The following is a 12,325-nucleotide window of genomic DNA, read 5'->3' as shown; positions in this document are numbered from 1 at the left end:
CAGCCATAATAGCTTGAAAATACATGCAAAAAATTGAAACCACCTTCTCCACTCTCCAGAACCTGTGCTTTATAGGATGGCTGAACAGCAGATCTGTTAAGCTGCTTTCCTAGACGTATTCACCCTGGCCGAACGGCTAACCATAAAGTTGCTGAATGCAACATGCATTTGATGAAGGAGGCTCTTGCCTATGAATGCTCATGCAAAAATATATTCATCATAGAGGGTGGGAACAAGATTGAAGGCCTTCTTTGCCCTTTGCCCTTGCTATGGAACTCCTCACCTAGAAAGGCTTGCTAAGCTGGCTCATACTTGGCATTTAAGAAGGATAGTGAAAAGACCTTTCTGTTTAGAAGGTGTTTGCAGTGCTCAAAGAAGACCGATAATTAACTGGTCACGGAGCAGGCATTTGTTCTTAGCATATTCTGTTGGCATTTCAATATTTATTGAGACTACGTATATTTAATCGGTTTTTGTTTGTTTCAATCTGTTAAACTAGTCATTTTATTGTACATTGTATTTGATTTTTTAATAACCTGGTTCGCATATAAGGGCAGCCAATCATGGGTTGCCTTGGTTGGGAATCGGGAAATAAATCCAAGAACAAAAAGCTTTGTAAATGTTAACAACTACAGCTTAGATCTGAGTTTCAGTGCCTCTGACTAATGAGACCTATCGTTTCCCCATCCCAGGAAGAGAACATAAGAATATCAGAAGAGCTGTGCTGGATCAGACCAAGGTCCATCTAGTCCAGCATTCTGTTCACCCAGTGGTCAACTAGCTGCCTGAGGGAAAGATGCCCTCTAACAGTGGTGGTCTATGCAAACAGTTTGCTGAACTCAGTTAAGCCAAGAGAACATAAGAATATATATGTTCACGTGTATCTTCATATAGCATTCTGATGTAGTCCTCAGAAGAAAAGCCAAATATTTAGAATAATTTGGATGGTCGTGGAGAAAGGAAGAGTGGGAAATCCGTGACAAAACTCACACCTATGTAAGCATGTCCATGATGACAACGACGGATCTTACTAGAAAAAGATGGTGTAACATAGAAAACTTACTTAGTTGCTGACTGTTTGGTTTTTAAAGCCAAGGAAATTTCATTCCAAACTAAGTTAGCCCTGGGGCGGGGGGGAACTCTGTGTTTGTTGTTGTTTTTTAAAGCAAACACACTTGGCTCTGAATCTAAAGTGGCTATATACATTATTAAACATCACAGGCAGCTAAGGGAATAGCACTGATGGTAGCGTAATGCCAGCAAGTGAAAGCTAACCAAAATAGTAAAGTCTTACAGCCTCTTCTTAAAGATTCTCTGGTTATCATGCTAAATCAACCTTTCTTGACCTGATGCTCTCCAGATGTTTTGGACATCCACTCCCATCAGCTCTAGCCAACATGGCCAATGGTCAGGAATTCTGGGACTTGTCCCAAATATCTTGAGGGCACCAGGTTGGGAAAAGCTATGCTAAACTATAGTTTAGTGAGACGACCAAACCAAACTCTGGGCTTGTGTGCTCCCCTAGCCCTTTCCTCCTCCTGCATGTCTAGGAAGAGAGGAGTTCAGGAGCTTTTGCTTCCGCTTTTGATTAAGCACAGCTTTACATGTCATACAAATCCATAATTGTGGTCAATCTTAACAATGGTTAGTTGAAACAAGCCAGCTTCAGCAACTATACTTTGAAGCTGACTGGTTTGAAACAAACTATAATTAAGATTAACCACAATTTGCCACATTCAGATAACACGAAAAGCTGTGGTTAATCAAAAGGGGAAGCTTCCAAACTCCTCCTTGCAGCTGCATTGCTAGGCCAGGGAAGGCTAGGCATGTCTCACCAAACCATTCTATCACATGACGTCAAAATACAGCCATTGACTGGGTTCACACATCATGATAAGGCACGGTAGTTTATGAGCCATGTTAATGTCAGCATGGCTTATTGTGTCATCCGTATCCAGTGCAGGAGATTCAGCGTGGGTTGTTTTTCCCCAACAAGCCACAATGAGAACCCATGACTTGTAGCAGGGTTTTTGAGGTTAGCTTGTTCTCAGGGTGGCTTGTTGTGATGTCCGAACCCAGCACTGTAGCTTGTGCTAAGTGGCTACAGAGCTGCTTGGCAAAAGTGGCAGAAAAGCCCGATCTCACTAGTGCCAACTCCAGCCTCCCTCGCCAGTGATTGCCCCTCCACCAATGCTAACTCAGTACTTTGGAAGGGCCGTCACTCAGTCACCACCTTTAAAAAAAAGATTTTGGTACCTCAGAATTGTGCAGATGGGGTCATGTGTGTTTTTTGTCAGTCTTTTGCAAGTGCACAAGAGCGCAGATTCGGTTGTCCATTGCGTGTAGTCTTGCTTGGTTAATTTCCTTTTATGTTTCAGCTGCCAAAGGGAGCGCGGAAGTAACATACTAGGAAATTGACAAGGCAAGACAGTATATAAGCTAATTTGCGCACAGTTGGCAAGGACCAGGGGAGAAATAATAGTAAGAGAAAGGAGGAACCCATTTGTGCAATTCAGAAGCACCAAAAAGGGGAGCGGAAATGAGAACAAAGTAAGTCCACCAAAGTCTGTGTGTGGGGGACAATATCTCCCACTTAGCAATATAATCCTCTTGATTTTAAGTCTTGAACCGACATATCTCAGTGTCCTTCACCCTTTCAACACTTCCCCGAGTCTCTAGTTAGTCCAGAAATTGGAGTTATTGGCTCCCTCCACTTTTCACAGCTTCTTTAAAAACTTTTTTTTAAAATTAACACATTTGCCATTCTGAGACATTGAAAAAAAAAGGGGGGGGAAACAAAGTAAGTGCTCCGAAAAGGGGTAGCGATCAGAGTGGGGAGGGGGTCAGGATGAGGAAGCAAGATAGGTTATACTGCAAAGGGCACCGGGATATGTGCAAGAAGCGGGCTGGAGGACTGTGTGGGAAACAAGCCATGCTGAGCTGCCTTGTACCCAATCATGTGTTGGGAATAACGTGGGTTGGTGAGTGAACAACCAACCCACGGTGGCTTATCCTCCAGCGTGGCTTAGTGTTACGTGCGAACCTGCCCACTGGCTGTCTACATTCACCTACACAGTTTTTCCATACAGAATGGGCATACTATCGGTTTGAAATGTGGTGATTTTAGCTGATTTTAGAGATTGCATGAGAGATGAGGAGGCTCAAGGAGTTAAGTAAAGATGTGTACTTAGCAGAGAAACGATGTCACAGAAAATCTCAGAGCTGTAACCTGTCTCAGCTTATAAAACAAGTAATTAGTGTTTTATATAAAACATTAAAATTACGTTTCGCTAAGACACAGAAGCCAAATCTTTAGCCTACCAAGTGCCTGTGGCCAAGAAATAAAACTATTCAGAAATATAAGCCAGAGGCTGAGCAGGAGAAGGTCTGTAGCTCAGTGGTACAGCACTGAGGTAGCACAGCAGGAAAGACTCCATCCAAATCTTTGGAGAATTGCCTGCTAGTCAGAGCAGACAGTACTGGAGAAGATGGACCAAGGGTCTGACTTGATATAAAACAGCTTCATGCAGTATACAATTTTCTCACTGAATTTCCAAGTGGCCTTTTACACCTCCAAACAAATGTTTATTTAATTTTTAAAAAATTAATTTATACATTTTGTATCTTATTTTTCAAATCAAATGTCACAAGGTGGCTTATACGAAGTATATCAATAATACAATCAGCAATATAAAAAGGCAAAAATACCAACAATATAGCAGCAATATAAAGAAAGCAGCATTGAATCAACCACTCAGTTCAGGCTTAAAATACTTTTTCTTTTTTTAAAGCCAGGGGCGGGGGAGTCCTTGCCTAGAGCAGAAAAGATAACATGGGTAGCCAGACAAGGGTCCCTGGAGAGAACCATAAGGCACAACCATCGAGGAGGCCTTCTTCTGGTTGCTACCCACCAAACCTCAGTTGACAGAGGTACCCACCAGAGACCAACTGAAGATGACCTCAATATACAGGTAGCCCGATATACAGAAAGGTGAAGTTTCAGTTACCCTGGTTGCAAGCCATTAATGTCTTTAAAGGTCAGCACCAGCACTTTGAATTGTGCCTGGAAGTGGTCCAGGAGCCATTGCACTGCTTAAGGACTAGTGAGATATGTTCCCAATACCTGGTAGGAACTTGCCTGTTTCCTTCCTAGATGGCTATATCAGAATGCTGTGCGAAGATACCATCTCCTGAATCAGGGACTCCCTTGCATAGGGGCTGGCCCTACCATTTGGCATGGAGAGGCAGCTGCCTACGGCAGCAGATGCTGGGAGACAGCAGCAACGTGTTGGAGGAGTGAGTTGTGGGCCACACAACCTGCCCTGCACCCTCTATGCTAACCTGCGGCCTACAGATATGGTGGAGGATGCTGTCCCACTGCCAGTGTCAAAGAAAGATTCAACTGCCAATACATAGCTTTTGTCCATGGAATGGGAGGGGGCACCATTTTGTCCTTCACCTAAGGCAGCAAAATGTCTTGGGCCAGCCCTGACCCTGCAGGAGCTATCTCAAAGGTCCCATTCAGAAGCATTGACTTACACTGCTGAGGAAGCAGAACCTGCACACGTTATTTCAGTCTTACTGTTGCTGGACACATGCTGAGAATTATTAGCTAAGCCCCAGAGAACCATTACCTCTTTCCTCAAGCAGGTTGATATAGTAGGGTTTTCACTTGGGAGCTTCCTTGGGTTAATTTAATAGTCTTGTCTAGGAAAACCCTTCAGAGATTGCTCTGCAAATCCCAGCCAGAAGGCTAACTGAGATTAGCTTCACAATGATCTTGCTGTCTGTGATTTTAAATACACTGTTCAGATAGATGTTCAGAAGTGCTAATGACTGTTTTAAGAGGGAGGAAGGGATGCTATGGGAAAGAAAGCAGAGAACTCAAAACAGACATGCTTTTTCTCAGTAGGCTGTGATGAAAGATAAATATTGGACCAGCTGAAGTTTCTAGACCATTTCCAAAGGCAGCCCCACATTTAACACATTGCAGTAATCCAGACAAGACGTAATCAGAGCACGGATAACTGTAGCTAGGCTATCTCTGTCCAGATAATATATGGATGACACCCAGCTCTATCTCTCCTTTTCATCAAATCCAGATGAGGCAGTGGGCATTCTGAGTCTGGTAATGGACTGGATGAGGGCCGATACACTGAAACTCAATCCAGACAAGATGGAAGTACTGTAAGTGGGTGGTTCATCTGCCTGGTTAAGTGATGTTCAACCTGTTCTGGAGGAGGTTGCACTCCCCCTAAAGGATCAGGTTCGTAGTTTGGGGGTGTTCTTGGATCCAGAACTGTCACTAGAGGCACAGGTAGACTCGGTGGTATGGAGCACCTTTTATCAGCTTAGGTTGAGATACCAACTATGTCCTTATCTGGACAGGGATAGCCTAGCTACAATTATCCATGCTCTGATAACCTCTCATTCGGATTATTGCAATGCCTCATTCGTGAGGCTGCCTTTGAAAACAGTCTGGAAACTTCAGCTGGTCCAAAATACAGCAGCAAGACTGTTAGCAGAGAGTGGCCAATGTGATCATATTATGCCAGGACTTTTCCATTTCCACTGCTGCCAGTCCATGTCCGGGTCCAATTCAAAGTGCTGTTACTAACATTTAAAGCCCTAAATGGCTTGGGGCCAGGCTACCTGAAAGATCGTCTCCTCCCATACACACCTGCCCGGACCCTAAGATCAGCTTCAGTGGTCCTTCTCTGGGAGCCCCCACCAAAGGAAGTGAGGTGGGTGGCTACTAAGAAGAGGGCCTTTTCTGCTGTGGCACCCTAGTTGTGGAATGAGCTTCCCAGAGAGAGTCGCCTGGCACCTACATTGTGCTTGTTTCGGCTCCAGGTGAAGACCTTTTTATTCTCCCAGGCATTTCAGTTTTTTCGTTTGTTTTATATGTGGTATTGCATTTAAATGTTTGCACTGCTATTAGCTTCTGTTTGATTATTTTTATATTATAGTTTTAAATGTTAAACTTTTATACCGTATTTTATCATCCGTTTTTTATTGCCTTGTATGGTTTTATTGTTGTGAATTGCCCAAACAGCTTCAGCTATTGGGAGGTATAAAAATGGAATAAAATTCCATTAAAAATAAAAGTATAGTGCATGACGAGCAGGACAAACATTTTTATATAAATTTTTAAAAATTAAAAAATAAGTCAAAACAAAGCAGACTACTACTTGCCTGACAGAGCCAGCTCTTGCACATGATTGGAGGAGAAGCAGAATAGCTCACTACTCCTGCGCTGCCAGAATCTGTTTTCACACACATCCCACCTGGAATCTATGTATGTTTCCCCCCCCCACCCCCAACCCCACCTGGAATCTATTTTGTCCCACCCACCCAAAACCTATTTCCATAGCCCCCCACCTTGGATCTTTCTATTCTCACTCCCCCACACACTTTCCTCACCCCCCATGTACCTCCCCCAGCCCCTAACTGCAATTTTATCACCATCCCCACTGCCTGCTTCACCTCTGCACTGCTGAAGCCCTAAGGAGGAAGGAGGAAGTCGGCAGACTTCTCCCGATCTGTCAACTTACTGCTTCCTCCTTAGGGCTTCAGCAGTGCAAAGGTGAGGTAGGCAATGGTGGCGGGGAAGGACTCAAGGTTAGGAGCTGGGGAAAGTGTGCGAGGTGGTGCACAAGGAGGGAGTGCAAGTGGGTCATGGCAGATGCTGTTGGGGGTCTTGGTGGTTGACAGGGTGTCATGTTGCCAACCCCTGGATTAGAGGAAAAGGGTAAATTAAGGATGTATTGGCCCAAAGAATCCCACAAGTGCAGAGAAATCTGGAGAAGCCGTTGCTGATCTGCTGATGCCCAAAGAACCCCAGCATTAAGCACACTACAGAGGAGCCATGATGGAACAAAATAGATGACAGCAATGCAAGAAGTCTGTGCAAGCTGTTTGCTGAAGGAACGATGGCCAGTGCGAAAGCTTGGTACTTGGGAGAAATGAGATAAGAATGTACAATAGCCAAAGGATTCATAACATGCTTGGTTTTGTTTTGAGAACAGGACTGATATGATGCATATTGGTGCAACCCAGGAAGGCAGGAGCTGGCTGCAAGGATTTTTACATTTCCCTGGAAATTCTGAGCATGTAGAGAGTGAGAAGATGTTCCACCTCTGCGCTTAGTTCCTAATTGTCATATAGGTCTGTTGCCATCTGTGATCACTATAAGGAGTGCTTGGGCTATGGAGACGGGATCTTTTCTCACACTAAGGAGCACTTCTGGCCCTATGAAGCTTTTCTCTTAATATGGGAGCTTCCTCTCTCACTTTTGCTTGTCTTTACTCCACCTTCAATACAGGCAAGACTTGTTCTGGCGGAATGCCATATTGTTTCCCCACTTTTCTTTCTTTCCTTCTCTTTGTCTTTTCTCTACTCTGTTGGAGTTGGATCAATGGATCACCGTACTCTGGATGGAAGCTACGAATGCTAAACTAAAATAAACATTTTAAACTAAAATGCTAACTACTTTAACAGCTGGGAAAGCTTTGGAACTAGATTTGGTGAGGAGGAAGAATTAGGAGGGCATAGAAATATTTAAAATGCCTCATTAGTAATTGCTTCATGTGTATTTGCTTTATCAATTCTTCCATTTTCCTTTTTATGTAACTGATCATTCCCATCTTGAATTACTGCTTTTTGCACAATTTTGCACTGTTAGGTTACTTTATTATTCATATTACACTGCCTTGTTTATGGATTTTTCAATAAACCATTTCATTCGTTTCAGTTAAAACCCTGAATCTATTGTCACTGCCGCTGGTTAGGCTTTACCCCTTACTGACTCATTGGCTTGCAGAAATGCCAATTGGGACCCCAGATTAACAGCAGGGACCTTGCTGCATGGTTTGTAGCATAGAAGACAGTACACATGCAAGAGAGCTGCTGCACAGCAAGATTTTAAACAGCTGTCATACTGCACATATTTGTATGAAACCAAAGCCAGGGAAGCACCAACGCACAAGCCATTTGTTTTTGCTTTCTCTGCCTCTGTTGTGGTGTGCAAAGCAAAACCTCTGAGCTGTGACAAGAACTGTAAACTCTGGATAATCCCCATGGGTGGTGAAGTATTCTCGCTGTGGGTGAGATCTGTGAGTCCCCACTTCATAGGTTGCAGCAGAAGCTGAGAAAGCAGAAGTGCAAACCACTCATGCTTCTATGTAACATGATATTTGACCACCCTACCCCCCAACCAAATGAACCTAACTTTTAAAAAGTTAGGCAAAACGCATTTGGGAAGAAAACCTATTTCTTAAACATCAATAATATTTTGCAGTTTATTATTTACAGAAAATATAAAATTTCTCTGACAATCTAAATAAACCTAAATCAACCTACATTGCAAGAAATAGTAGCACTGGTAAGAAGAGTGCCAAGAGGCTCAATCATACTTTAGTTTAATTTGGCTCCATGATTTTGAACCTACTAAGAGGCAAAAGTCAGATTTCTAAGAAATCCTCATCTTGCCTGCAAGCAAATATTTCTCATGTAACAGGGCTGGCCCAAGACATTTTGCTACTTGAGATGGCACAGCAAATGCTCCCTACCAACATTCCCCGCAAGATTACTTTAGGCCAATCACTACATCTCTGCCTAATTTACCTCACAGGGTTGTTGGAAGGAAAAAAATGTGGAGATCATACACACATGAGGAGATCATGAAAACTGCCTTTAGTTTCTGGAGGAGAGGCGGGATATAAATATAATAATAATAATTTTTTAAGACATACTTGTAAAACATAATTGTTTTACACCATGTTATAAACTGTTCAAAATCAATCTCCTAGGACGTAACATGGCAAGCTGTGAAATGTATGATGCCTTACCGTGTCCACACATTAACATGCATGTCACTGGAGACAAGATGTATACACTGCCCCCCTTGGAGATTTAACATATAAACATCACACTCCATCTGTATGATCATCAAGTCAAAGAAACTTTACTATTAAATCTCATTCCTCGCCTCCTCCTTTCTTCTTCCAGGCTACTAAGGCACAAAAAGAACTCAATGAATAAGGACACTGCAGTTGCAATCCTAAATACACTTACTGGAGGAGTAGTGGTGTCGCCGCTCTGTTCTCCTGCTGCAATGGGGGTTGTGTGTCCAAGGTGGCTGATAAGCTGGCACACTGGTAAGGCAAGCAGTTTTTTTTAACGCTATCTCTTATACCTCCGCTGCTCAGGCCTTGCTTGAAATAATGACGACACAAGACAAGAAGGGAGAGAACACTGAAAGGAGAGAGTGCTGAAATGAGTCATTGGCCTTTGAAGGGGAACTGGAAGGTGCTATTTTACTTCCAAAGAAGCGATTTAATCACAGAAAGGTTAGGAAGGCTGGTCGTTAGGAGTAACAGAGATTTTAAGAACTATTATGCATGACAAAAAATGTCACAAAATAACACATGGTTTTTTAACTGTGGATTGTTTTGAACGAGCAGGATCAAGGAAGCATGCTGGCTCCCAACCACTTGCCCGCTCCTGCTGTGCTAAACAACCCAGGGATGCACCATCCCTCGGTTGATTGGTATGACATGCAAGTCCAGAATTGTGGACTTGTGGTTTAACCATGGGTTCGAAGTCGGGGTTGTTTGTCCCCCCACAACCCACAATTCCAGGTTTGCACATCACACTAAACAACCCAGGAAGGTCCCTGGGTTGTATAGCAGAGCAGGAGTGGGGAAGTGGTCAGGAACCAGCATGCTTGCTTATTCCCAAACAACACAGCTAAGCAACTGTGTTTGTCCCACAATTGCCTAGCTGTGTTGTTGGGTCATCTGAAGCAAGTCAAAGAGTTTACTTTAAGAATCTACCATGTAGTGATTCCTAGCAAAGTAGGATTAAGAAAAAAATGAAATATTACAGGTAGGGCATTGCCTTTCTAGATCTGAATTCCAGAAAACTCAGCACCAACCCATATCAGTTTAATTAATAGTCAATTAACCCAGGCACTATGAGTCAAGGAAGTACTGCAAGCAAGTCAGAGCTTTGCAAAACAAGACTGTATCATGTCAGTGTGCTTTAGAGACTTCAGAGATGTTTTTTTAAAGGCATTCCTGTACCTTGAAATCAAAAATGCTTGCAATTTCACCCAATTTCTATACAAACCTTCTTATAAATACACTGATTCTTCCGCCTACTCTTTAAAGTGCTTCTTCAAAAACATATTGAATATTAAAGATAAATAATAGCAATGTCAGTTATATTAAGTGCATTTCTACAGCATGTTAGAAGGAAAACCTCTCAGTTGCACTGGAGTGAATATTGCTACCATTCACAATCCTTTATTTCATAGTAGAGCACATAATGGCCCCCATTTCTGCCACTTTTACAAGTTTGCAAGGAATCATGCTTCATATGTAATGCTACCACCATCAGTGAAACTCCTGGTCAAAATGCAGGATCAAAATGCAAAATGAGCACATGAAATTGCATTTGAGACAATTCTGTTTGTAAATGACCCTTAACACAAATGCTACACGTTATGTAATTCCTGCCATAGATTTTTCAAGCATTGGCAATGCATATACAGAAAAGATTCCTAGTTTAAATATTCATGCTTATTCCACTTGCCAACATCTACCTCAATCTCCTCTGTATTTTTCTGTTGTGCAGATGAGCATTCATAAAGACAGTTTCCCAGCAGTGAAAAAAAAGTTGCTAAAAAAGCAACTTGTGAAAATGTACCCAAGATCTGGACTAGACCCATTTCTGAACTCAGGGGTCTCTCTATGGAAAACATGAAAGGCAGCTCACTCCAGAACCAGACCAATGGGGAAGGAACCTGGGAGCTCAAGAAAACTGGGAGGGGGGGGTTCCCCATGCTCTCAATCAATATTTGCTCCTTTCAGTACGATCAATTTATAGTATCACAGCTGTTGGAAGAGCTCCAGATATCCTCCATCTAGGATAGCGGTGGGCAACTTGTGGCCCTCCATGTTTTAGCCTACACCTCCCATAATCCTTCATCATTGGCTATGCTGGCTAGAACTTATGGGAGTTGTAGTACTAGTCTGGATGGTACTAGTTTGCCTATCCCTGATCTATTTATTTCATTCCTATACTGCCCAATAGCCGAAGCTCTAGGACGTCCTTCTGTTATGGTAATTTCACATTTTCCCAGTACTCACACCACAACTTACTCCCATAACAACCTACCCATGCTCTTAATTTATCTGCCAGTGCTGTTCCTTTCCTGTCAGAGGTGAAGCAGGTAGCAACCAGGGAGAGGGAGAGACTGCTCTTTCAGCTGTGATGTCCCAGCCATGGAATGTCCAGGAGGTCCAGCTGATGCCAATTTGCTTTCTTTTAGGCTTCAGGCAAAAACTGTTATATTTGCTCAGGCTTTTAATGTATGTTTCATCTACTTTGTTCATTGCTCTTTTAAATGCTAGTCTTATCTTTTATTTATGGTTTTTTTAGGTATATGTATTCATATTGTTATTAATGAAAACTAGCTGATATACCTGGCGTTCCCCGGTAATGTAATTTTGTCATAGGCGCTATTTGTTAGAAACACATTAAGGAAGGTTTAAGCTTCTCAGAAATTCTAGGGCCCAAATGGCAGGCTCAGTGGCCCCTGCAGTGTGATTAGGCCCAGGGCAGCTCCCCCTTATCCCCTGTCTTACAGACGGCCCTGCAGCCAGCCACAAACACACAAACCCCAAAATCTTCAATTCAGCTACACGTAAAACTCTGCTATTTCGCCCTTCATTTTGCAATTGCCTTCTCAATTCCCCCCAGTTCACTCTTTTATGAATAAAGCCCTAAGTCTCCACTCCACTGTGTCATCCCAGCCCCAGACAGGCAAGCGCACACACCACACCACATTTCACATTAGTGTTAATCACACACTACTAACAGATGCATGTGGCATTGAAAAGGGTAAAGATATTTAACACTAACTTGCTTGCTCGCTGGATATTGCAGGAAGAGGGGAGAGAAACTAAATGCTCTGCACAGTCAAAAAAAGAAATCATGAGTAAAGGGGAGGGAACAAATGGTGGCCGGCCAATCCAAGGTGAAGGAAGTCAGAGTGAATGGGAGAGAGACCAATAGAATAAAAGATGGCCAATAGGATGACTCACAGCTGAAATCAGAAACCTGGCCTGTACCATGATTGAGAGGGTGTACTGAACAACAATAACAACTTGTTAGTAAGGGAAAGTATAAACAAAGTAATAATGTACCCCAGTGACTCCTGTCATACACTCTGGCAAGTGAGAATGTGAAGTAAAAGGGGCAGCAACTGTAGGGCCCAAATGGCAGGCTCAGTGGGCCCCTACAGTGTGATTACACCCAG

The 12,325-nt window shown here is 42.9% G+C and overlaps 1 protein-coding gene across 6 annotated transcripts in view; it reads right to left on the bottom strand.

Annotated features, from left to right (window-relative positions):
- ST7 (suppression of tumorigenicity 7) overlaps nucleotides 1-12,325 on the bottom strand; it is a 165,665-nt gene that overhangs the window by 79,575 nt on the left and 73,765 nt on the right. For 2 of the 6 annotated variants that reach the window (XM_084810817.1, XM_084810818.1), the window contains exon 2: nucleotides 9,076-9,255. The exons of the other annotated variants lie outside the window; for them this stretch is intronic. In XM_084810817.1, the coding sequence (XP_084666943.1) occupies nucleotide 9,076 (1 nt within the window). In that variant the 5' untranslated portion in view covers nucleotides 9,077-9,255. The remainder of the gene's footprint in view (nucleotides 1-9,075; nucleotides 9,256-12,325) is intronic. 6 annotated transcript variants of the gene reach the window in all.

The sequence above is a fragment of the Heloderma suspectum genome, chromosome 7 (assembly GCF_057233095.1).
Source record: "Heloderma suspectum isolate Gila_16-S chromosome 7, 16-S_ref, whole genome shotgun sequence".
In the NCBI taxonomy this organism is placed as follows: domain Eukaryota; kingdom Metazoa; phylum Chordata; class Lepidosauria; order Squamata; family Helodermatidae; genus Heloderma; species Heloderma suspectum.
This window is presented reverse-complemented; position numbering and strand designations above follow the sequence as displayed.